Genomic DNA, 25,472 nt, shown 5'->3' on the forward strand with positions numbered 1-25,472 from the left:
TGCAGAGAGAAGAAAGCTATTTATTGACTAACAGTTGAAAGTTTTAATCCAAGTTTGGACAGTGTTGGGATAATAAGTCTTTGGCTATGGCAGCCCGACCCTCCTAGCACACAGGCGGGAATGACCCCCTCCCCTGTGGACCTGAAAGGTCTCGAACCTCAAGGCTGTGTTGCCAGCTTGCACCACTCGGGAGTGGGAGTGCGAAGAGGCAAGTCAAAAGCTGGACTGCAGCAGAGTGACCCTCAGGGGCCATGCTCCCTCATCCTGGGGCAGAGCGGTAGGGGCGTTCCCAGGGTCCCAGCTGGGCTCCCACTGGGCCAGGCCTCGCCCACTCCCCTGGCATGAGAACCCTGTGGTGGCAGAATTAGCCTTGTGAGGAGTTGGGGACAAGGTGGCCTGGGGCTGTTCTTCACTCGGAGGCTGTGGGCCTGGCGGGAGACGGTCTCCCCTGGCATCCGATTCTTCCCCTGGAGAGGCTAAAGGGAGAATGACAACTGTTAACTCTAACATCTGGCTCCCGAGTTTTCAGGCCTCCTCCCTCAGACGCAGGGCTCCGGAGCCTGGCCACCTCACCTGTCAGCAGCCTGTGCCACTTGGAAGCCTCTGTGGCTAGAGCTTGGGAGAGGCTGAGGACCCGCTCTCGGTGGCCCTCAGATACGGGCGCAGAGGTTGTGGAGTGCCTGGGACTACAGAAAATAAGCCCTGGGTGTCGGGCGGCCACAGGCTTGCTGCGGGGTCTTAGTTCGTATCTAGAGGACTCTAAGCGGGGCCTGTGTGCTGCGGGCAGACCAGCAGTAAGGTCGCCATTGCTGGGTGAACCACGGGAGCGCTGCAGTCTCCCACCGGGCAGGAGGGGCTTCCTTGCTTTCTTGTAGATGCCACAGGAACTCAAGAGACTCTGGAGTTGTGGGGACTCGTTTGGTGGTACACATTCCCCCCCCACCTTGTGAGTCTGGATCCCCCCATCTGCACTCACCACTCTAGAGCCATACCTACTCCAGGACCCAGAACTCCTGAGCCATTTCGAAGCTCCTACAATAGGCTGGAAAGGAATTAGTGGTTAGAAGTCTTGCCTTGGAGAATGGTCACAAGTTCAAAGCCAGCCTGGTCTGGGTACAGGATAAGATTGTGTCCAAATGGAAAGAAGAGAGAAGAGCAGAGTTGGAAAAAGGAGTCGGGGGGAGGGGAGAGGGCAAGAAAAGAAAGGAAGGGGGGGGGGCAAAAGGGAAAGAAGAAAAAAGACAGAATTCTTTGAGTTGCCCTTGCTTTCTCTCCGTCCTTCCCCACCTCTCCCTCCCTTTCTCCTCAGTCCCCTCCTCCCCCACCTACATGCAGACATCTGGGTGTCCCTCCTCTGACCTTCTCCTTTTGGCTGAGATAAGATCTCTTATTGGCCTAGAACCTCAGCAAGTTGGACAGACTAGCTGACCCATGAGCTTCTGGGGTCCTTGTCTCCACTTCCCATCTCAGTCCACGGGGATTACAGGCATTGACTGCTGGCCCAGGCTTCACACAGGTCAACTACTGAGCCATCTCCCCAGGCTCCCCCACCTTTCCCAGACAGGCTCTTATAAGGTTCAGAGTAACCTCCAACTTGTTATATAGATGAGGATGGCCCTGAACTCCTGATCCTCCTGCCTCTCTCTCCTCGGGGGGAGCTGTGCAGCAGCTATCCGGGGCTCACACAAGGGGTCCCACTTTTTATTTTTAGGGGGTGGCCTCACAGTAAAATGGCTCAAAGACATGATATTTACAATCACCTGTCCTCTTGGAGAACATCAGGATTATGAAATCACAGCTACACCTACGGTGGGTCTAATCCTTCCCTACCAAAGCTTCTGTGATTTGGATATGAATGTCCCTAAAGGTTTACATGTCAGCCGTTGGTGCTGTTCAGAGGTGGCTGACCATGAGAGTGTTCCTCTGCCCAATGAACTGATCCACAGATGAATGACAGAACACAGGCCTGTGTGTTCAGGCCTGAGTCATTTAGTCTGGCTCAGGCCACACCTCCCTGAAGTTCACAATTAAGTAGCCAGTGCTGTAACTTGACAATTTACAATCCGTGGCACCTGGCTCCTCACACAGGCGACAGGGAACTAAATCACAGGACCTGGAACTTTCCATAGCCTCTTCACAGCCATCAAATGGCAGACCTTTGCTCTGTTGGGGAAGAGCCTGAAGGGACCGGCTGGGGAGGCCCTGAAAGCTGCTCTCGGAAGAGCTCATCCTTCCACCTCTCAGGGCCCCTCTCCCTTTCACACTTTGTTTCTTTACTTGCTTGGTTTCTCTGTGTAGCCTTGGCTGTCCTGGACTCGCTCTGTAGATCAGGCTGGCCTCAAACTCACAGATTCGACTGTCCCTGCCTCCCAGAGTGCTGGGATTACAGGCGCGCGCCCCCGGGGCCCAGCTTCTTCCACACTAAGGCACCGTCGCATTTAGGTCTCCATATCCAGTACTGTGTCTGTCAATGCTCCTCCACCCGCCTCACGGCCTCCTTCACTGTAATCTTCATGGATGGGATTATATGTCAGCGTTCTTTAGGACTAGGTAGTCTTCTGTCATTACAGGGGTTTACAGCTAGTTGTGCTCTTAGGAAGCAGGGCCTGGCTGGAGAAGTAGGCATGGCTAGGAAATATAGACACATACTCAGTCTGCCTCTTCCTCAGATCATGTGATCTCGCTGGGCGTAGCAAGTCCATGAAGGAGCGCAGGCTGCATGGCCTCTTTCCTGTCCCAGTTCCAACAAAGAAACTGCAGGGGGACAGCTGCTCCCTCTGGCTTCCCAGCAGTTTCCTCTGAATCGAAACATTCCTACATTCCTCGCAGGAGAGGGGAGAATCCTGAGACCCAGATGAGCAAACCTCAGGCGTCTGGGGAAGCTGAAACTTGCTGAGTTATGGGAACTTCCACTGCTGAACTACTGGAAACAGCCAGCACAGCTGGAAGCAGGGACTCTAGCTGGGTGAGCCAGAGAGAGCTCCAGACCTGCTAAGCCGCTGCAAGCTCTGAGCACAGCTCCACCACAGCAGCTTTCTCACCGGGGGAGGGCTTCTGCTGATGGAGGCACTTTAGGTCAGCCTTGCTCCTGGAAGTAACCTCTCACACACACTCCTGCAAGTAACCCCATAAAACCTCACTGGTTCACCAAGCTGACTTTGGCACTGGAGTCTGTTGTGGGTTCTTTCCGGGGTCACTACGCCTGTATCTGTGCTGCGTGTCCCCAGAAGGTTCCCCCATGGCACCTTCTTGCCTAAGTCTGCCCCTAACTGTAGGAGGAGCAAGGACAGGGGGGATGACTTATTTTGCAACAGGGAGTGGGAAGTATTTCCGTTTTAGAAAGGTGGAGAAGACTGGGGTGTGGCTGATCAATAGACTGCTTGCCTAGTGTGCACAGGGCGCTAGGACCCAGCAGAGTAGAAACCAGGCGTGGTGGCCCAGGCCACAAGGGAGGAGAGGCAGGAGGATCAAGAGTTCAAGGCCACCTGGGCACAGCGTTGCACACCAGTAATCTCAGCACTCTGGGAGGCAGAGGCCAGCCTGATCTACAAAGGGAGTCCAGGACAGCCGGGGCTACACAGAGAAATCCTGTCTCAAAAAAATCACAAAACAAAGGGGGGGATAGGTGAGACCCTGCCTCGAAATAAGGAAGGAAGGAAGGAAGGAAGGAAGGAAGGAAGGAAGGAAGGAAGGAAGGAAGGAAGGAAGGAAGGAAGGAAGGAAGGAAGGAAGGAAGGGAAGGAAAGAGAAAAAAGAAAAGAGAAAATTAAAAAAAGATATTGAGATTCAATCTAGGAGCAAAAGATCCTGCCCCCTCCCCGCCCCCAGCCCCGTGCTTTCCAATCCAAGACCCTATTCTCCTCACCCTTTGCTCCACATCAGGCTGGCGGCCAGCTGGGGACAGTGCCTTCCCTAGGGTCAGGAGCCTCGGGGAGGCAGGGCGAGGGAGAGGGAGCCCACATGCTTGGTTTCTACGCATGCGCTCTAGCTGCTCCTGAGCGCTCATGCGAGGTCGCGCCACCGGGGCCTGTGGAGACACAGACCAAGGCCTTGGGCTTCCTCTTTTTGTTTTTTTGCTTTTTTTTTTTTTTTTTTTCCCTGCCCTAAGAGCGTTTCACCAACACCCTGGCATTTTACAGAGCCGAGAGGACCCCTGACCACTCCCTGGCCCTGGCTGGGTACCACACGATCCAGTGGCTGAGGTGACGGGCTTCCAGGCCCCGTGTGCGTGGCCTCCTCCCTACCCACGTCCCTGGCCTCCTTCCATCACCTGTGGAAAAGGAAGCATCACGCTTCTACCAATATTATTGAAAAACACTAGCTCTTTGGTCTTGGGAAGTGCTGCCAAATGAAGCCGCAGGCCCTCACTGCCGGGTGGGGGCCTCCACCACTAAGTCCCTAACCATTTCTTTTGTTTTAAATCTCATGTCATGTGGTCAGCCAACCTATTTATTAGTTACAAAGATGAGAAACACGGAGGCCCAATGGGGCTCAGTAAGTACCCCGATCACCGGCTTCTTCCAGCTCTTCAGCTAAAACCCTGCCTGCTCTGGTGTGGCCTTCTCTGGCCTCTCCTAAGGCAGAGAGGGACAGGGCTACAGGGCACCCTTAAGGCGTCCCGGGATGCTCTACCTTCGTTCTCAGCGGCGGGGACGGCTGTCGATATTCAGGGCTGGATGCCCGGGAGACCCTTGGAGACCCAACACCTGGAAGACAGAAGGGGCTTAGACCGAGAACACAGAGCCGGTCCCACCCTACCCGGGAGCTCACCTGAGTGAGGGCTGCTGAGGGCTGCGTCGCCTCCTGGGGGTCCACCCCAGTCCGCCTCAGCCAACTGCGGGGAGCTCAGCTCCAGTGACTCCGGGAGGCTCTGGAAGAGGGGATGCGAGCAAACCTCGTCACTCTTCTTACTCCTCCCACAAGTTTCCAAGTGCTTAGCGGCTTAGGCGCAGCTTGGAGAAGGTGAGATAACAAACCCAGAGCTTCAAATCCCATCTCTGCCCCTGATTAGCAGTGTGGCCTAGAGCAAGCTGTCTAACCCCAAAAGGCAGTGAGCGTTGCGTGAGCCCTGACACGAATATGAGCTTTCCTGAGCACGCCCAGCGCCACGTCTAAAGGGGTTTCTCTGTGTAGCCTTGGCTGCCCTGGCACTTGCTCTGTAGACCAGATTGGCCTCGAACTCTGAGATTCACCGCCTCTGCCTCCCGACCCCGGGATTAAAGGTGTGCGCCACCCCCGCCCAGCTGATACGGTGGCCTTGGAGGGGCTTGCCAAGGAAGCAGCTGCCTTTGAGGGACACCTGCGCCCTCCCGCGGCCATCCCGGAGACACTCCGAGCTTTACACCGCAGGCTTGGTTTGGCTTAGTTAGTTTGGTTGGTTGCCCTTACTGCATTGGGTGGGTGAAAAGTCAGGTGACTGATGAATATGAGTAACAATGTATTTAGTAAATAAGGTGCTGCTGAGATCTCTCTGCAGTCAAGGGTGCCTACCGACACGTCTGAAGATGTAACTTCCAGCCCAGCGTCTATGTAGTGGAAGGAGAGCACCGCTTCCCACAAACCATCCCTGATCTCCACATGACACCGTGACACACACACGAACACACACACACTGTGATGGTGGGGGACTGTCTACATTAAATTCATTGTTGTTAGGAGAAGACCCAGCCTGTAGGAGTGGCACCATTGCCTGGGGTTAGGTCCTGGAAGCAAATAGAAGAGAAGGATGGGACTGAAGGGATGGCCCAGTGGTTAGAGCACTTGTTCTTGCACAGGACCCAGGTTCAAGTCCCAGCACCCGTATGATGGCTGATACCCATCCTAACCAGCTCCAGGGGATTCAACGGCCTCTTCTGACTTCAGTGACTTCAGTGGGACTGGGTGGGCAACCAGGAGGAAGGGAAAGCGGTGGGCAGGGGACCCACTGGGCTAGGACAGGTAATGCGGGAAGCTGTGGGGAGGAGCCGGAAGCTCACCTCTCGCTCCGAGGACTCCTCTCCTTTGGGTGCCGGGGATGGAGACTTGGGCTCAGTATGTGGGGGCTGTCTGTGTTGGCCACCTAGACCTGCCAGTGTGTCCTCCACCATCCACAGCTGCTGCTGAGCAGACGCACGGTCCTTCGGGAAGAAAAGGGATTTGTTCAAGATGAGAAGATACAAGGACGGGACCAGCAGATGGCCTCACCCTAGGAGGCTCTGAAATCACGATCAGTTGGAGGCCATCTTGGTTGTCTCCGGCCTTCATAAACTTACAGCTTACTGTTACAGCATGGTCTGGTGCTTTGTATTCGGACGTTCAAGATTCTTACTTTTCTACAAGCAAACCCTCAAGTAACCAAAATGACATTTATAACCAAGCCTCCAAATTATCCCTGATTGGCTAATAAAGTTGGATACATACCTGGGTTTGTTAGAAGAGAGGCAGGCAGAGCTAAGGTTCGAGGGCTTGGAGGGCAGGATCATAGGAGGGGGACGAGGAAGAAGAGGACAGGATAGAAGGAAAAGAGAGACCACCATGGGTTAGCGTAAAACCACCACGCGGCTGGGAGGAGCCTGCTCTGAGGATGGGTAATGGAGAGGAGCAGCCCAAATGAAAAGCATTAGTGGGAATGATGGGAACAGGGAGCCAGCAGCATGGGGGGTGGGGCCAGGAGGTAACAAGGCAGCTTAGGAGTTTATATCTGCCCAGCCCCCGAGTTCAAGGCATACTGAAAACCTAACAGGTGTCTGTGTCTTTTGTTGATATGTTAGCAGGTTAAACAGTAACAGCTGCAATAATTATAGGTATTAATAGCGGATAATAATAGCCCATTTCCTACAACAACTTACCATTCCTTTGTCAATCTGCACAGAAAACACCTTCAAAGATTTTTGTTGTTTTGTTTGTTTGGGGTTTTTTGATTTGTTTGTTTGTTTTTGAGACAAGGTTTCTCTGTGTATCCCAGGCTGGCCTCAGACTCAGAGCTCTGCCTACCTCTGCCTCCCAAGTGTTGGGATTAAAGGTGTGCGCCCACACTGTGTGGCCGCACCAAAGTTTTTAATTACACTTTTGTGTGTTGTGTGTGTAAGAGTGTGAGTGTGTGTCATGCATGTATGGAAGAGTGTATATGTGTGAGTGTGTGCATGTATGTGGATGTCTGTCTGTGTGAATGTGTGAGTGCATCTGTGAGTGTGTGAATGTGTACGTGTGAATGTGTGTCTGTGTGTGTGTGTGTGTGTATTAGTGTGTGCATATATGTATGTGTGTGTTTGTGTGTGAGAGTACAGTTCAGAAAACTTGTGGAAATTGTTTTTCTCCTTCTGTTTCCTGGGTCTCAGGGACTGAACTTGGGCCATCAGGCTTGTGCCTTTACCTACTGGGCCATCTCACCTGCCCCAAATTTTTAAAGATTTATTATATTTTTTAGTCATGTATGTATGTAAAAGTATATGTGTCTCTCTGTGTGTGCACATGTGTGCAGGAACCCACAGAGGCCAGAGAAGGGCATCAGATGCTCGGAACTGGAGCTACAGGGGTTGGTGAGCCCTCCACGTGGGTGCTGGGATATGAATCTCAGTCCTCTGATAGAAGACTAAGTGATGGTGGCCAGTGGACCAGGGCCCCACCCCATGCATTCAGATTTATACAAGACCTGCAAGTCTCCATTGGGAAAACTATTCTTGGGAGCCTACATCTCACACTGCTGTCATTCTTACCCACAGACACGGTGCGTTTCTGTCTTACACAGCTTTAATGACAGTGAATGATGTTTGTGGCTTTCAGTGATGTCTGGCCTCTCCTCTCCTCTAGATATGACACTAGGTGTTTAGTTTATTTCATTATAAAGCCCACTGAGGTTTTATTTGTTTATTTGTTTTGTTTTTGAGACAGTGTCCTGTCATGGCAGGTCCAGCAAGCCCTTAATTAATTTTTTAAAGCTTTTTTCAGTAAATGATGTACCTAAATATTTATACAACATTTTGCAAGCATATGTGCCTGCAGGCCAGAAGAGGGCACCAGATCTCATTATAGATGGTGTGAGCCAACATGTGGTTGCTGGGGATTGACTTTAGGACCTCTGGAAGAGCAGCCAGTGCTCTTAACCTCTGAGCCATCTCTCTCCAGCCCCACAATTTGTTTTTAAGTAAAAAGTGTATTATGAACAGGACGTGTAAAAAAAGGTTAAGAGCATTGGCTGTTCTTCCAAAGGTCCTGAGTTCAATTCCCAGCAACCACATGGTGGCTCACAACCATCTAGTGAGATCTGGTGCCCTCTGCTGGTGCGCAGGTGTACATGCAGGCAAAATGCTGTGTAAGTAAGTAAGTAAATAAGTAAGGAAGTAAGTAGACAGAAAAAAGACTTCATTAAAAAACAAAAACAAGGGGCTGGAGAGATGGCTCAGTGGTGAAGAGCACTGTCTGCTCTTCCAAAGGACCGGGGTTCCATTCCCAGCACCCACATGGCAGCTCACCACTGTCTGTAACCCCAGTTCCAGGGAATTTGAAATCCTCACATCAATGCACATAAAATAAAACATAAATTATATAAAAAAGGATTTCATTCATTGTGACATTGTATCAAATAAATTCCTTCAAATGTTAGCCAGCCATATCAGGAAGAAACTTTAAAACAAAAAACAAAAACAAATTGTGTAGCCAGGCCATGGTGGCCCCCACCTTTAACCCCAGCACTTGGGAGGCAGAGGCAGGTGGATCTCTAGGAGTTCCAGGACAGCCTGGTCTACAGAGTCAAGTTCCAGGACAGCCAGAGCTACATACACACAGAGAAAGAAGGAAAGAAAGAAAGAAAGAAAGAAAGAAAGAAAGAAAGAAAGAAAGAAAGAAAGGAAGGAAGGAAGGAAGGAAGGAAGGAAGGAAGGAAGGAAGGAAGGGAAATGAAATGAAAAAGAAAAACAAACAAACAAAAAATTGTATGTGGGTGTTTTGCTTGCATATATTGCTGTGAACTATGTGGGCACCTGGTGTTCAAGGAGGCCAGAGTGGGTGTCAGATCCCTGGAACTGCAGTTAGATGGTCGTGAGCCAGCATGGAGGTGCTGGGTATCAAATCTGGGTCTTCTGCAAGAGCAGCTGGTAATCTGAACTGCTGAGTCATCTCTCCAGCCCCCCCCCCCCTTTTTTTGAGACAAGGTCTCATGTATATCATGCTGAACTCATTATGTAGGCAGAGACGGCCTTGAACTTCTGATCCTCACGTCTCTACTTCCTGAGTACCGGGACTGTGGGCCTGAGCCACAGCACCTGGCATGTGTGCTGCTGGGAGTTAAACAGGTCTTCGCGCATGCTAGGCGAACATGTGGAGGTCCTCCTGCTTCAGCCTCCGAATGTTTGGATTACAGGCGTGCCTCACTTCTTTAGTTCCATCACTTGGAACCACACAGTTCAGGTTAGAACCCAGAAGCAAGTGTGAAGCCAGGCACACCGTGAGCGCACGCTGTAGGGTAAGGTACTTAATCAGGTGTGATGAGCTGTAATCTGAGCACCTGAGGGACCGAGGCAGGAGGATCATCATATTTTCTAGCCAGTAAACAACAGAGTGCGTTAGAGAAACGGTACATGTGTGTCATATATCATACATATGATATATATTATAATATACATATCATTTTATTTAATATGTATTGGTGTCACATACCCTGGAACTGAAGTTACAGACAACTGTGGGCCACCATATGGGTGCTGGGAATTGAACCTTGGTCCTCTGGAAGAGCAGCCAGTGCTCTCAACCACTGAGCTAACACTCCAGCCCCTTAGCAAAGTGGTTCTGTCTGTAAAGGGCCTGTGTGCAAGCATGAGGACCTGAGTTCAATGGCTGAAACCCAAATTAAAAGCTAGGCATGGAATCACAAGCTTGTAATCCCAGCACTGGGGAGGCAGAGCCGGGCAGATGCCCGGCTCACTAGACAAGCGGCCTAGAGCCCACGGCAAGTTACAGAGGCTCAGACTCAAAACCAAGGTAGGTAGGTGTGTGGTGCCTGAGTGTGTCATCCTCTGGCCTACACACCTGCACATGCTTACACAGAAAATAAAAGGGGAAGGGAGAGAGAAAAGTAGGGAGAGGAGAGAAAGAGAGCACAGAAAACTCCCGAGGATGAATTTAACAGCAACTGGCCGGAAGAGGATGCCAGACCTGAGCTAGTGCGGTGGAGGGAGCCAGGGCATAGCTGTGGCGTTCAGCGGCGCAGGCACGGCTTCACTTGAGAGGAGACATTTGGAAGCAGCCAGAGTGGCTCTCTGAAATTAGGTGGTCAGGGCACTTAGACCTGTTCCTGGCACCCACACCAGGCAACCTATAACTGTGACTCCAGCTCCAGAGAAGCCAATACCCTCTTCTGGCTTCCACGGGCACCAGCACATGCGTGTAAATATATAAACAAACGGATAGATTAAGAAATCATAAACCTTAAGATATATTAACATACCAGACAAGCAGTGTCGCACGCCTTTGATCCCAGCACTCAGGGAGGCAGAGGCAGGTGGATCTCTCTGAGTTTGAGGCCAGCCTGGTCTACAAAGTGAGTTCCAGTACAGCCAGGGCTACACAGAGAAACTTATCTTTAAAAACCGAAAGATAATAATAATAACATAAGAAAAGCATTCTAGGGGATGGAGAAATGGCTCAGTGGTTAAGAGCACTGTCTGCTCTTCCTAAAGGACCAGGGTTCAATTCCCAGCACCCACATGGCAGCTCATAACTGCCAATTCCAAGGGATCTGACATCTTTACACTAATGCACATAAAATTAAATAATTTTTTTAAAAAGAAAGAAGGTGGATCCTACTTAATCCTCATTGTACTGCTTATGGACATAGGCCACCAAAAATTAAAAAAATAAAAAGGAAAAAAGGAATATTCTAGACTTGCTTGAAGAGAATGAGTGAGCTAGAGGGATGTGAGCATTTCCCAACTCTGCTTCTTTTCAAAATGTGTTTATTTTTATTATTTTAAATATATGTAGATGTATGAGGTGTGGAGGCAGAGGCAGGTGGATTGCTCTGAGTTCAAGGGCCAGCCTGTTCTGCAAAGTGAGTACAGGACAGCCAAAGCTACACAGAGAAACCCTGTCTTGAAAAACCAAAAATGTGCATGCGTGTGTGTGTGTGTGTGTGTGTGTGTGTGTGTGTGTGTGTGTCTGCACTCCCTAGGATAAACTTAGCAGCATCTGACGGGAAGTAGATACAGATGCAGGTGCTGGGAACTGAGCGCCTAACTGCCTCTCTGCATCTTGAACCACTGAGATTCCAGAAGTCTCAGCCAACATGAACCTTACCTTCCCCACCCTGAAAAACTGTCCTCAGTCCACACACCAAACACACCCTAACATAACGTGCTTCCCTTAATTGCTGCTTGTCAAGTCACATCGGGGAGAAAATCACTAAACCAGCGGGTTGGGCGCTCGGGCAGTGCGGAGTGTCCACAGCTCCCAGGCGGACCAGCAAGGCTGAGGGTGTACCTGGGGAGACCCGAGGTGCAGCAGGTACTCGAGGGTCTCTCTTAAGGTGCCCAGGTCCTGTTCCAGGCTCCTGTATGTGTCCCAAACCTGCTCTCGCTCCTAGAGTCCCAGAAAAGAAGGAGAAACAAGATCAGTCCCTCAAACCACCAGATCTCGCTCCAGCTGAGGAGGGAGGCTTCGTCCTGATAGACTCACTCACTATAGGTGGCCTTCAGCTCCCATGATCCTCTTTGCCTGAGCTACTGGGAACCCTAGGCATATGCTGCCTGTGATGCCATGGACACGGACTAATCCCTAGAGCCATGCAGCCCAGCAGCCTACAGACCAAGTTTTTTTTTTTTAATAATTTATTTAATTTTATTTTATGTGCATTAGTGTGAAGGTGTCAGATCCGTTAGAATTGGCATTACAGACAGTTGTGAGCTGCTATGTGGATGCTGGGAATTGAACCCAGGTCCTTTGGAAGAGCAGACAGTGCTCTTAACCGCTGAGCCATCTCTCCAGCCCCTACAGACCAACTTGTAAGTATCTACTTATTTGTTTCCACTATTTAACATGATCCTCACAAGGGTCATATGAAATGGATACAGCTTCTCTTCTCTTTTAAATTGTTTTCTGATTTATATGTATGAGTGTTTTGCCTGCATGAATGTGCGTGCATCATGCACGCACTTGGTGAACGTGGAGGCCAGAAGAGGGTGTCAGATCCCCCGAACTGGAGTTATGGATGGCTAGGAGCCAACATGTGGGTCTAGGAGTTGAACCCAAGGTCTCTGGAAGAGCAACAAGCACTAACCATTGAGCCATCTCTCCAGTAGGTCTCACTATATAACACTAGCTGTCCCTGAACTCACTTCGTAGACCAGGGAGCTAACCTCAGACTCACAGGGATTCCCTGCCTCTGTCTCTTCCGATACTATTTTTCTGCTTTTTCAAAGCAGAAAACCCATGTCAAAATGCCCCAAGGAGGACAGAGAGAAGGGCCAGCAGGCAGTGGTGCTCGGCAGCCAGCCTGAAGACTGGCACTCCATTCCCAGAACCACACGATGGAAAGAGACAGCCAATCCCGTAAGCTGTCCTCGGACCTCTGTCCTCTGACACACAACTTATTTTTAAGCATTTATTTTTGTGTCTGCAAATGCTCATGCATGCTTGGTGAAGTGTGAGTAGAAAAGAAGGGCTGTGGGAGTTGCCCTGTGGGTCGGAGAATCAGGTCCTGAGGCTTGGGGGCAAGTGCTCTGACCTGCTGAGACATCTCATCAAGCCAATAGAATAAGTAATAATAATGATAATAAGTCATCATTACTTGTTATTATAAAATTGGTTTCACTTTGCAGGGCGTGGCGGTGGACGCAGGCAGATCTCTGGGAGTTCCAGGCCAGCTGGGAACATACAGTGAGACTATTTAAAAATAAGGTAAAATCAAATGAGAGCACTCGTGAGTGAGGTTCACACCTATGCATGTGCACATAAATGTTCAGATGTACAAACACATATATGTATGATAGAAAACGCATTTTAAAAATCACCCTCTGGGACTGGGTGGTGGCGGTGCACGCCTTAATCCCAGCACGCAGGAGCAGAGGCAGGCGATACCTAGGAATGTGAGGCAGGTCTGATCTACATAGTGAGCTCCAGGACAACCAGAGCTTCATAGAGAAACTCTGTCTCAAAGAAAATCATTATCATCATCATCACCATCATCATCATCCTCTTAAAATTATGTTTTGTTACTGCTGGGCTGCTGGCCCCTTATCATGGTAAAGGCACTTGCTGCCAAGTCTGATGACCTGAGTTTGGTCCCCAGGACCAACAGGGTGGAGGACAGGCCTGACTCCTGTAACCCACATATGTGTGTCCTGGGATACACACACATTCTTACATATACACACAAATGTAATAAGAACGCATTTTTTAAAGCGAGTGGGTTGATGGCTCAAGAACGACCTGCAAGCCTGCACAAGCCTGGGAGTCCTGCTCTTCTCCGCCACTCACCTGAGCCAGGTCACACAGAGCAGCCCTCACGTTCACCAGCCGGTCCTGCAGGAGGCGCTGGTGACCCCAGGCCTTCCCAGAAGCCGCAGCCTCCCTGGTAGCTTGGCCCAGCTGCTGCCGGGTCAGCTCCAAAGCTGCCTCTAGCTGCTCCTACACAGAGAAGACTGGTCAGGCATCTGAAGCCACTTCCAACCCTGCCCGAGCCCTCCGCATAGGAAGCATCTTGACTGTCACGCCTGGGTTGGGATCAAGGGTATGAGCAGCTAAGGCATTCCCTTTCTGCACCTTCTCCTCCTGCCTCTTGTCCAGATCCTCCTGTAGTCGCCTCAGGAGCCGGTCCTGCCCACACAGCTTGGTCAGCAGAGTCTGGGGGAAGTTGAGAATGAACTGCTTCTGGACCTCTCCTGGTTTTTTCCCTCCCAGCTCCATCTAGGGCAGTGGTCCTCAACCTTCCTGATGCTGTGACCCTTTAATACAGCTCCTCTTGTCGTGATGACCCCAACCATAAAATTATTTTGTTGCTACTTTTTAATAACTGTCATTTTGCTGCTGTTATGATTCATAATGCAAATATCTGATATGTGACCTCAAAGGGGTCATGACCCAAAGGTTGAAAGTTCTAGGGCCTTTCCAGCTCTGAGGACTGGACAGGGTTCGGGTCAGGGGGAACTTACATCTGTCTCCAAGCTCTGATGCAAAGTTGAGTCCACCGGGGGACCTGGCTAAGGAGGAGAAAAGTTCGGGGTCAGAGGAGCCTTGCAGGTTCACACTGACAGTGCCAAGTCCATGGACAGACACCCTAACAGACAACCATCTCCTGACTGGCATCTTTTCAAACCCTAGAAACCTCTGGAACCAACCACAGGAATCTTGGCTTCAGAAAGATCCCAATGAGCTTAAACAGCCAAAAAATAATACAATTGATGGGGACACTGCGGCACAGCGTGCCTGCACACACTGAAACCGTCGAGCTGGGCGTGGAGGTGCACACTCACCATCCCGGTACTAAGGTGACCAAGACAGGAGGATAGAACTTCAGGTGGGGGCTGGAGAGATGGCTCAGCGGGTAAGAGCACTGGCTGCTCTTTCAGAGGACCTGGGTTCGATTCCCAGCACCCACATCTGTAACTCCAGGTCCGGGGATCCAGCACGTCTGTCTGATATCCATGGGTACTAGGCACTTACTTCGTGCACTAACACACGCAGGTAAAACATTGGTGCACATAAAGTAAGGCGGGGCTGGAGAGATGGCTCAGTCGTTAAGAACATGGGCTGCTCTTCCAAAGGTCCTGACTTCAATTCCCAGCAACCACATGGTGGTTCATAACCATCGTGATGGGATCTGATTTCCTCTTCTGCTGTGCATGAAGACACAGCACTCATGTACATAAATATATATATATATTTTTTAAAAGTTCAAGGACAGCCTTGAGATTCCGTCTCAGAAAACAATATTTAAAATAGTGGATTTTGTTCCATATTTTTACCAGGATAAGAAAACAACGGTGCAGTTGGAGTGAGTGCTGCACACCTGTAATCCCAGCACTGGGGAGGCAGAGGCCGGAGGATCTCTGTGAGTTTCAGGCCAGCGAGTCTAGGATAGTCAAGACTACACAGAAAAAAAAAAAAAATATATATATATATATATATATATAATTATTATTATTATTATAATGATAAAACAAAATTTCAAAATAAACAAAAGCCATTAAAATGGCTAAGCTGTATTACCCAGTCCGGCTTGAACTTGCTATGTAGCCTGAGGATGACCTTAGCCTTTTCAAAGATTTTAAATATGTGTGTGTGTCAGTGTATGTGTTTGTGTGAGCGAGAGTACCAGAAAAAGCCATCAGACCCCCTTGGAGCTGGAGTGACAGGCATTTGTGAGCCACCTGAAGTAGGTGCTATGAGTGTCTTAACCACTGAGCTATCCCTCCAACCCAATTTCAAGTTTCTGAGCCTCCTGCACCCACATCTCTAGTGCTGGGATTACAGGGCTACACCTTCATGCCCAGAGGGTTTGTGGTTGCAGAGGATGGAACCCAAGGTTTGTGTATGCTAGGCAAGCACCCTACCGACAAAGCCAAAATTTCCTTCTTTCATGGAAGATCCCAAGACATCACACTGAGGTCCTTCCACAGATTCAGACCCGTGACAAATGCAACAGAAGTTGCTCATGTAAGAGGTGGTCAGGGAAGGACAGCAAGGGCTCTGCCAAATAGGGAGGCTAGGTGAGACGAGGAAGCACCTCACCAGGGGCCCTGGAAGGGACTGTGGCCCTGGTGACATCTCAACATCAGACACACACACACACACACACACACACACACACACAAAAGAGTGTGGGAATGTGACGCCCAGCTCTGACTTGATGGCAGTGTTATTTCCTGCCCAGGAAGGAACCACTGTGTCCCAGGCATTACTGACACTTTCCCAGAGAGGGCTGGTCTGTGTGATAATTTATGCATGACTCCTGTAAGGTGGTCCCCGGCTCCTGCTAAGAACTACTGACTGATCCTAGCAGCCTGCGGGTGGTCACCACTGTGGAGAACGGTGGTGGTGGTGATGCCACCTGCATTCCCAGCACTCGGGAGGCAGAAGCAGGTAGATCTTCGAGTTGGAGGCCAGCCTGATCTACAAAGTGAATTCCAAGACATCCAGGGCTGCCAGGGCTACACAGAGAAACCCTGTCCCAAAGGAAAGAAAAATAAAAAAAAGAAGAAGAAGAAGAATGGTGTTACAGCTGTGAGGCAATCGACACTTGCTCTCCTTTTGTTGTCTTTGTGAGGCTAAGATGAGACGATCTTCTGGTTGATGTTAACAGGAAAGAAAAATGACTGAGGGAGTAAAGCAATTTCCCCTCCCAGCTGTGGATTCTATAGAGCATGAGATAACTATAATGTCCATCTTTGATGTCCATTTACAAAGCCTTCCTTTAGCCCCCACCGACCAGCATGCTTTCAGCTCTAAGGCTGTCATCCTTTCTGCTGGCAGTAAGAATGATTCATTAAATCCCAGTTTGAATTGTGTCTAAGTCTTTGGTCTTCCCCGGTGCTTTTAAATGCCACAGTAAGAACAGTGAGGAATCAAATGGCTCTCTGCCTATTTTTCACATATCAAGGGGTGGCTGGCCTCCAGCTTCAGTATTGCAGAGAGTCCTGGCTCCTCTCAGCACCTTTCTCACCCCATCCCCTACCCTGAACTCCTGCCCCTGAGCTTCACTTAAGGTCCCAGATTCGCTGATTCCTATGTAACATCAGCCATTTTGGCGACTTGGGCTCTCTCGTTTCTCTTCCTCTCTCACTCTCTCCCGCCCCTCTGTGCCCACTATGGCCTGGTTCAGTCTGGACCCTTCCAGATGCCTCTGGCTGTTCTCTTCATCGAAACTACAATCAGCTTCTCCTCGACCATACCTAGAGGCAGGCATGTCCTCATTCACTATCTTGTTCCATCAGCAATGGGAAAACAGCAGGAGTACCTACGCAGGGTCCGAATGGTCATTTCAAGGCTCTTTGACCAGGAGACAACCATGGGGGGGGGGGGGGGGGAAGGGGGGGGGGGGGGGGGGGGGAGCAAGAGAGGGGTGCTAGTGCCTTCCTGGTGCTGCAGGAAACCTACCAGCAAAATCATGGAGGCCCGGGTCCCAGGGGGTCTTGGAGGCAGCTGGAGATAGGTGGATGAACCAGAGGAGGCCTGGGTAGACTGAAATAGAAACGCTTAGAAACATTTTGTTAGGCCTAGTGCCACAGGCCATGTCACCTCAGCTGCCAGAGACCTGGGTTACCGAGTGAGTTTAAGACCAGCCAGGACAACTTAGGGAGACCTTGTGTCAAAATAAGAAGTAAAAATGAGGACCAGGGAGTAGGTCAGGGTAGAGTGCTTGCCTAGAATGGCCAGGCTCTGAGTTCGGGGCACATACACATCCTCAGCTATACTGGCTCCACATAATAAATGGACTAGCCTGGCAAAGCCGCTAGGGGCTGCTGGAAGTTAGCTACAGATAGTCTCACTACAAACTCGTGATTCTTAGAGAAATTATCAGGAGGCTGCCAATCTTGAAACAATAACTGAAAATCAAACTGTGCCTCACAGTTCGGTGGAGAGGATTCTGGACTACAATACCCACAATGCACAGGAGCAAGGGCACAAAAAAATAATCCTGAGACCTGATGGGGCATGGATTTTTTATTTGGGGTCGGGGGAGGTGTGGGGACGGGGAGAGAACCAGTTGCTTTGTGAGCTATACTCCCCATAACGCCTGGAAGGCATGACTCAATCTCTGGCCTGGAAAGCGAGTTCTTGAAGACAAATGGGAAATGTAACCCGCTTTCTTTGCGCACCTGCGTTCTAGGCTCTTTTCTCCAGGGCTGGGGACTCCTGGGTGCCCGTGCTCCGCCAGCTTCGGAGGAGGGTGCTCGGCGTGGAGTGGCAGGTCGGGAGAGGGTCTGTCTTTGAGGTCCCCAATCCAGAGGAGGTCGGACATCGATGCGACTCAAGGGAGTGTGAGGTCGGACAGGAACTGAAATGTCTCCTGCTGAGACAGGGGATCGCCGCACCGGGGCAGAACGAGGACGGGGAAGGCTCAGAGGAGAGGGCGGGCGGGACAGGGGTGAGAACAGCCTGCGGGGAAAGAGAGAATCGCGAAACTGAGTTAGTCTGAGCCCCTGATCCCAGCCCACCTCACCAGCCAGCAAGGACGTCTGGCTTCCCTGAGTCGCACCGCCCCTCTTTGCTGGGCAGATTGTGGGTGAGTTCCCTTTGGGAACATCTGCTACCACTTATGTGCAAAGGACCAAGCCACGACCAAGGTCTTTCCTGGCCCCATCCTTCCCTTAAGCCTCCAACTGGCTCCCTCTTCCCTTGGACCTCCAAACAGTCCCTAATTGGCCCAAACACTCCTTTATCTGCCCCTTCCTCCATGCCACGCCCTGTTCTGGTAGGGCTCCGCCAAGCCAAGCCCCCAAAGTGTTCCTTCTTACTCTGGGCTCCTGGTCCGCCGACTCCAGGTGCCAGGGTGCAGGCCAGCTGTAGGGCTGGGAGTGTGCATTCCATGTCTGCCACGACCTCTGGACAGCCGAGCGACTTCCGGTGATTCTGAGACGCGACCGTCTTCCCTTCTGCTCACCTCTGGGGGCCCTCCCGGGCCCCCCGGCCCTTCCCCAGGCTGCGGACGTGCAGGTGACCCAGATAGTCCACTAGCAAGTGGGCACAGAGAGGAACATTTTTCTCACTCTCGCTCCTAACAGGCCACTGGGTCTAGTGGCACAGGACCCAGGGTCCTGAGGTCCAGAAATTGGGGTAGGATGGGAAAAGTGCCTGAGACAGTCTGACACTTGAAGGGGGAAAAAAAATAGGAGTGAAGGGGTTGATAGTGATGATGGGTTTTTTGTTTTTCCGAGACAGGGTTTCTCAGTGTAGCCTTGGCTGTACTGGTCTCGCTTTGTAGACCCTGGCTGGCCTTCCCCTCCCAGAGTGCTGTGATTACAGCCTAAGCCACTGCACCTAGCTTTTTTTTTTTTTTTTTTGAGGCAGCATTTCTATAGCCCAGGCTAGTTTTAGTCTCTCAAGATCTGGTGTGAACACATTTTGTGCACGCCTGTAATCCTAGCACTCAAGAGGCAGAGGCAGGCAGGTCTCTGAGAGTTTCCAGATCAGTTTCCTGGTCTACAAAGCAAATCCAGGACAGCCAAGGCTACACAGAAAAACCCTGTCTCAAAAAACAAAAACAACAACAATGAAAAACAACCAAAGAAGCATAAATAGTGTGGTTGTACCTGCCTGCCTTTAACCCAGAGGCCCAGGCAGGCAGATCACTCTAAGTTTGAGGCCAGCCTGGTCTACATAGTGAGCTTCAGAACAGCCAGAGCTACATGGATCCCTTCTCAAAAGAAAAAAAAAAAGTAAAAATAAATAAGTAAATAAACAAATACAAGCATTTTAAATTGTGACCTGGCCTTGTAAGTGGAGAGATGGCTCAGATTAAGAGCCCTGATCTGGTTCCAATTCCTAGCACCCTCAATTACAACCGTAATTCCAATTCTAGAGGTATCTGACATCCTCTTCTGACCTCTGAGGGCACCAGGCACAAATGTGGTACACACACACACACATGCCGTAAACACTCATATACATGAAATAAAAAGGAACAAATCTTGTAAAAAAAAAAAAAAAAAAAAAAACATGGTATCAAAGCTGACTTTGTTTAGAGGGCCCTAGCAAGGAAATCAGAGAGTGGTACAGGTTCCTAACTCCTTGGGTGGATTGAGGGTCTCTATGGATAAAGATCAGTTGGGAGTCTGGGCTGGACAAGAAAGTAGACAGATCTTTAAAGAGAAAAACCTTTTGTTACTGAGATGTTCCTTCGGGAAAGAGTCTTTGAGGGTAGTCTATTTAGGAGATAGTAATTGTTTATTTAAATGAGAGCATGCCTGGGCTTTCACTCACCAGTCATCCCCCTCTGCACGAGAGGCCCTTCCCAGAGCCCGAAGCCAACCTCTCAGGTCCTCCAGCGTGTCAGCGGCCAGGACGTAGGTCCTCATGCCTGGGTGCTCCGCCTGCAAGGGACAAGAGGCTTGGGCCCGTAACACAGAGGAAGCAAGGTAAGACCTCTTATCTCCAAATGTGGAAAGCCCAGGCGTGGTGGGAACTTGAGGTTCCCACCTCAAGTTCCCACCTCCCAGCTAGCTGAACCCACAAACACACTCACTGTAAAGGTGAACCTCCGGCCTCGGGGGGCTCCCGGCCCATCTGGCCTGACACTGTAGCTGGGCAACAGCACGCTGCCCAGGACACTCTCCTCTCTGCTGTCTGCAGACAGGGTGGGTCAGAGGTCAGGAAGCTGTTAGGGGTCCTAGGAGCCCCAGAAAGAAACTGGTGGGGAAGGGCCAGAACACTGACCCTTGTAGTAGAAGAGGCAATGGCCAGAGAGGACGAACCAACGGCGTTTCCACAGCCGGAGGCCTGAGCTGTCCTAGAGAAACAGATGAGAGAGAGAGGCTGAACAGAGGGCCAAGAAGACGCTAGACAGAGGATGAGGGGGACAGCTACAGGGGGACAGGGGACAGAGACTAAGGGGGAGAGAGAAGGACAGAAACAGAGGGACAGAGGCCTAGAGAGACCTATGGAGAGATGGGGGCAAGAGACCCAGAGAGAGGAGAGGCAGGGGTGGGGAGAGGGGACAGAGAAAAGAGATGGAGCCAGAGACAGGGGGGGGTGTGCAGGGGAAAGAGATGGGGTAGAGACCCCGTGAAAGGCGGGGGGGAGGAAAGAGAGATGGAGGCAGAGACCCGGAGAGAGTGGAGGACTGGAGTGGCCAACAGAATGTGCTGATGTGATGGATTCATATGACAGCAGAAAGCTGGGTGCTATGATTGCCTGACAGCATGTCTGTCTCTTAACTACGCCACTTTTTTCATCCTGGAGACAGGGTTTCTCTGTGTAGCCCCGGCTGTCCTGGAACTCACTCTACAGACCAGGCTGGCCTCGAACTCCACCTACTTTGCCTCCCAAATACCGGGATTAAAAAGGCATGTGCCACCACCATCTAGCTTAAGCTTAGCAATTTTTAAACTATGCCTCAGAAAAAAATCATACATCTGCTAGGAGCTTCAAGACTTCCCATGTGCCACTGAGGTTTGAGAAGTTTCTGGGAGGTTTGGTTGAGGTGGTGCCCCACAGAGGTTTCAGATACAGGGGCTTGGTGCAAGTGTTCAAAGCCTAAGATGTAGAAGGTTCCTATCATGTGTTCCCTCTCCACAAATTCCCAACAGCCTCCTCAGAGTTTTGCTCTTGTAGCTGACACTTGCTTGAAGAGGACCCCCGCCTCTTCCTCCTCCGTAGCACTGAGATGATAGACCTGTCCATTTATTTATTTACCAATCCATTACACAGTTCCTGCCCCACCCTCCTCATCATCTTGTTTTCTTTTGATTTAGTTTAGCATTTTCAGACAGGATCTCTCTGTGTTACCTTGGCTGTCCTGGGACTTGCTCGTGTAGACCAGGCTTGTCTCAGAGATCTTCCTGCCTCTGCCTCAGGAGTGCTGGGATTCCAGGCACTCACCACCATGGTCTGCATTTTATCTTAATGAGCTTTTATTTTTAATATTTATTTTTATGTACATTTATGTTTCACCTATATGTATGTCTGTGTGAGGGAGCTACTGGAGCTTGAGTTACAGACAGTTATGAGCTGCCATGTCGGTCCTGGGAATTGAAGCCTGGTCCTCTGGAAGAGCAGTCAATACTCTTAACCACTGAGCCATCTCTCCAGACCCCGACCTTAATGATCTTAAGTATGGCTTAGATGCTCGTTCATCTTATGTGTATGACCTGTGTCCTGGAGCCAGGAGTGTGAAAAGTTCCAGATGCAGTCAGGAAATGAATAGTTCAGGTATGAAAGAAACAGTAAGAGGTCAGGGGTGAGGCAGAGCAAACGTGAGTCAGGAACAGGAAGAAACTCAGTCATAGCTTCCAGGGACAGCAGCCTTCCCTCCAGCCTTACCTGCTTATGCAGCCAGCCACGGATGTGGACGGGCAGGTTGGGGTCTCGCCGCAATGCATTGCTCCTCTTGCCGAAGGCATGGACCTTGTGTACTGCACGAGTAGGCTTCTGAAGTGCAATAGGAACAGAAGGGAATGGGCCTGGCTCCTGGGACTTGGAAGGCAGGCAAGGAGGCTGAGAGCATAGTGGCACGCTCATGGTAAAACCAGCACTTGGGAGGCACAGGAGGATCAGGATCTGAGGGTCATCCTCAGCAACATAGTGAGTGCCAGGACAGTCTGTGTGAGACCAGCACTCAGGGAGGCAGGGGCCAACCTAGCCTACAAAGATAGTCCAGGACAGCCAAGACTATACAGAGAAACCCTGTCTCAAAAAAAAAAAAACAAAAAACCACAAACAAACAAAAAAGTGACAAGAGATTTAGTTAGCTCTGCTACAGTGCTTCCTTGTGCATGAAGCTTGTGTTCAAGTCCCAGCACTGTATAAACCAAGGCTGGTTGTTCATGCCTGTAACCCCAACATTTTGGAAGTAGAAGCAGGATTAGAAATTCAAAGGGTGGTGGCACACACTTTTAAAACCAGCACTTGGGAGGCAGAGGTAGGTGGACCTCTGAGTTTGAGGCCAGCCTGGTCTACAGAGGGAGTTCCAGGACAGTCAGGGCTGTCTCAAACAATACCACAAAGTTTTAGGTTACTTTTGGCTACATACAGGGGGAGTTCAAGTTCAGCCTGGGCTTCAGGAGACCCTGCAGAGGTGTCCCTGGCAAGAACATGTTCTTTGCTGCCACAGCCAGAGCTGCCAGAGAACCTCTGCAAAGCACAGTGAGGGCATGGGCTGGGAGGTTCCCTACAGGAGAAATTTCCAGACGCAAGTCCTGGTTAATGAAAGATAGAAGGGTATCTTTGATGCAGGATTTCTCATGCCTCACTTCCCTCAGAGGTGACCTGTCAAACACATGCCCAGCTGCCCTGGATTACCCCTCCTTGGCAGGAGGCTGACCAAGGCTGGAACCAAAACTGTATTTGAACTTGATGGAGAAAGGTGAATTTTGTCCTAGGTGATATTTATGTAGTTTAGGCTATCCTCAAGTCACTGTGTAACCAAGGTTGATGTTAAGTTTCTGATCCCCCCTCCTGCCTCTACTTCTTTAATGTTGGGATCCAGGTATGTATGTACCACCAGACCTGGCTTGGTTGTGTGTGTGTGTGTGTGTGTGTGTGTGTGTGTGTGTGTGTGCTTTTGTTTTTCAAGACAGGATCTCACTATGTAGCTCTGGCTGTCCTGGAACTCACAACGTAGACAAAGGCTGACCTCAAGCTCACTGAGATTTGCCTTCCTCTGCCTCTGTCCCTGCCTCTGCCTCTGCCTCTGCCTCTGCCCCGTGCCCCTGCCTCTGTCTCTGCCTCTGCCTCTGCCCCCTGCCCCTGCCTCTGCTCTGCCCCCCCCCCCCTCCCCCCCCCCCCCCCCCCCCTCCCCCCCCCGTGCCTGTCCCTGCCTCTGCCTCTGCCCCTGCCTCTGCACTGAAATTAAAGGTGTATGTCACCCACACCTGGCTCTGGCGTGGGTGTTTTCTTGTATGAGACAGGGTTTCTAATTTGATATGTAGCCAAAGATAACCTTGAACTTTGGATGTTCTGCTCCCACCTGCCCAACACTGGGTTACAGTTGTGACCCACCATGCCTGGTTATGAATGGGTGGGTCCGATGGTTAGAGACTGGAAAGGAAGCCTCCTGCTCCAGTCAAGAATGGCCATCTCCTCAGTCTGGGCTTGTTTGTTCTTCTGGCTTAGAGGTAGGGAGACCGAGAGGGGTGTGGACAGAGCCGGGAATGTCTCCAAATTCCCGGCTGCAGCTGATGCTCAACTTGGGACTGGTCTGGCAGACCCAATCACCAAGGGATCCTCACCCGTGACAACTGGAGTCCCTGTGATGGCAAAGAACCCGTAGCTGGGAAAAGCCCCCTTCCTCCCTATCCCGTCACCAAACAAGAAGGACCTTGCTGCTCAGGCTGCTCAGCGAAGAAATGGTGGAGGCGCTGCTGGCCAGGCTGAGGCTGCTCCGGGGTCGGCCCTGCTCCATCGACAGCTTTCAGAGAAAGAGAAAGAGGCTGTGTCTCTACTGATGGAGGCTGAGCAGAGCTGGGTCAGGGCTCGAAGGTCAGAGGAGGCTGAGGAGAAAGAAACTGTTGTTGGGGACTGAGGGGCTGGGGGAGGCCATGAGCAGGGATCACATACCAAGAGCAGTGCCAAGAGAGGTAGGCGGCTCTGGCAGCTGCGGGGAGGGGGCAGCTGTCTGCAGCCAGGCCAGAAGAATAGGGGTGCCTTTATTCCTGCCCACTAAATTCTGACCAGGAATGTGACCCCCCTCTATGCATAGGGATTCCACTCCTGCCTGCTTCAGGATGCCCTGGGCTAGCTGTCTCTGTCTTCCCTTATGAACCCCCAAACCATCTTTGCCAGCTCCCCAAGACAAGTCCTAAGATAGCAGAAATAGGCATCCAGGCAAATACCTCCCAGCCCAGTCAAGGACTTACCCAGTTCTAGTGTCCCAGCGATAGGGTCTGTGTCTTTTTGTGTCTTAGACACTGCCTTTCTGTTGGTCTGTCTCCTCACCTGATATTCACTTTCCTTTCTTCTCTGCCTTGTTTGTGAGTTTCCCTCCTCTCCCTCTCTCTGTCTCTCTCTCTGTCTTCCTATGTCACCTCTCTCCAGTCTCTCCTGTCTAAAAATCCTCCCCTTGTTCCCTCACGTTTCACTTCTCTCTTCAGCTGTCTCTCTCCACTCTCAGTCTCTTCCTCTTTCTCCCACACATCTGTTTCCTTTCTTTTTTCACATTCTCTTCCTCACTTTCTCTCTTCCTCCCTCTCCCGATTTCTCTTTCCTCTCTGCTTGCTGGGCTTCCCCTCTCTCTGGCAGACGCCCACGCTGCTGTCTCCCCTCCCAATCCTGTCTGTCCCCGCCTCTTCTGGCCTCCCCACTACAACCTGACCCCTGGCTCAGCTGCCCCCACACCCAAGGGGAGGGACTGAGCTCCCCCAACTCCTGGCACCCCTAATCTGTGGCTGGGACTCCTCTGTTTGGAGCAGAGGCTGGAGCTAATGGGTCTGTTGTTCCTGGGGTTTTGAGCTCCTGGCACGGTCAAGAGAAGTGTCCTGGGTCTTTCACAGAGTGGAGTCTCCAGCTACTAAAATCATGCAAAGTTGGGATACAGCCTGGCTGATAGGTTGTATCTAGGAAGGTCTAAGCGAGAAGTCAGGACTCATGTGCACCCATGGTCCACAAATGTGGCCTTGATCCAATGGGGCAATGATGGTCCTGGAACTCTCTTTGTAGACCAGGCTGGCCTCAAACTCACAAAGATTTGCCTGCCTTTGCCTCCTGAGTGCTAAGATTATAGGCATGCACCACCATTCCTGGCTATGGAAATCAGTGTTTTTTAAAAAGAAGGAAAAGACTCCATGAAAGCAGGCAATGGGCTGGAATAACTGCTTCTCTGTATACAGTAGGAGGATTGCCCAAAGATT

The 25,472-nt window shown here is 50.8% G+C and overlaps 1 protein-coding gene across 2 annotated transcripts; it reads right to left on the reverse strand.

Moving 5' to 3' along the window:
• Plekha4 (pleckstrin homology domain containing A4) lies at window positions 1–24,815 on the reverse strand. Of its 2 annotated transcripts, XM_055613507.1 has the most exons (20): window positions 24,483–24,815; window positions 23,945–24,116; window positions 21,949–22,056; window positions 20,344–20,416; window positions 20,153–20,253; window positions 19,891–20,000; window positions 18,426–18,641; window positions 17,787–18,066; window positions 17,065–17,148; window positions 14,121–14,168; window positions 13,732–13,812; window positions 13,447–13,596; window positions 11,452–11,550; window positions 5,976–6,116; window positions 4,771–4,870; window positions 4,633–4,706; window positions 3,866–4,027; window positions 993–1,042; window positions 574–686; window positions 1–476 (listed from the first exon to the last, which is right to left on the reverse strand). In XM_055613507.1, exons 2-20 carry the CDS (start codon window positions 24,026–24,028, stop codon window positions 214–216), a joined length of 2,337 nt encoding a protein of 778 aa, XP_055469482.1. In that variant the 5' UTR covers window positions 24,029–24,116; window positions 24,483–24,815; the 3' UTR covers window positions 1–213. The 2 variants fall into 2 exon arrangements, with proteins under 2 accessions (XP_055469482.1, XP_055469481.1); XM_055613506.1 differs by lacking the exons at window positions 23,945–24,116; window positions 24,483–24,815 and adding an exon at window positions 23,626–23,756 and having other exon boundaries at window positions 574–1,042.
• Between the last annotated feature and the right edge of the window lie 657 nt (window positions 24,816–25,472).

Source organism: Psammomys obesus, unplaced genomic scaffold (genome assembly GCF_907164565.1).
Source record: "Psammomys obesus unplaced genomic scaffold, mPsaObe1.curated_primary_1811, whole genome shotgun sequence".
Taxonomy (NCBI): domain Eukaryota; kingdom Metazoa; phylum Chordata; class Mammalia; order Rodentia; family Muridae; genus Psammomys; species Psammomys obesus.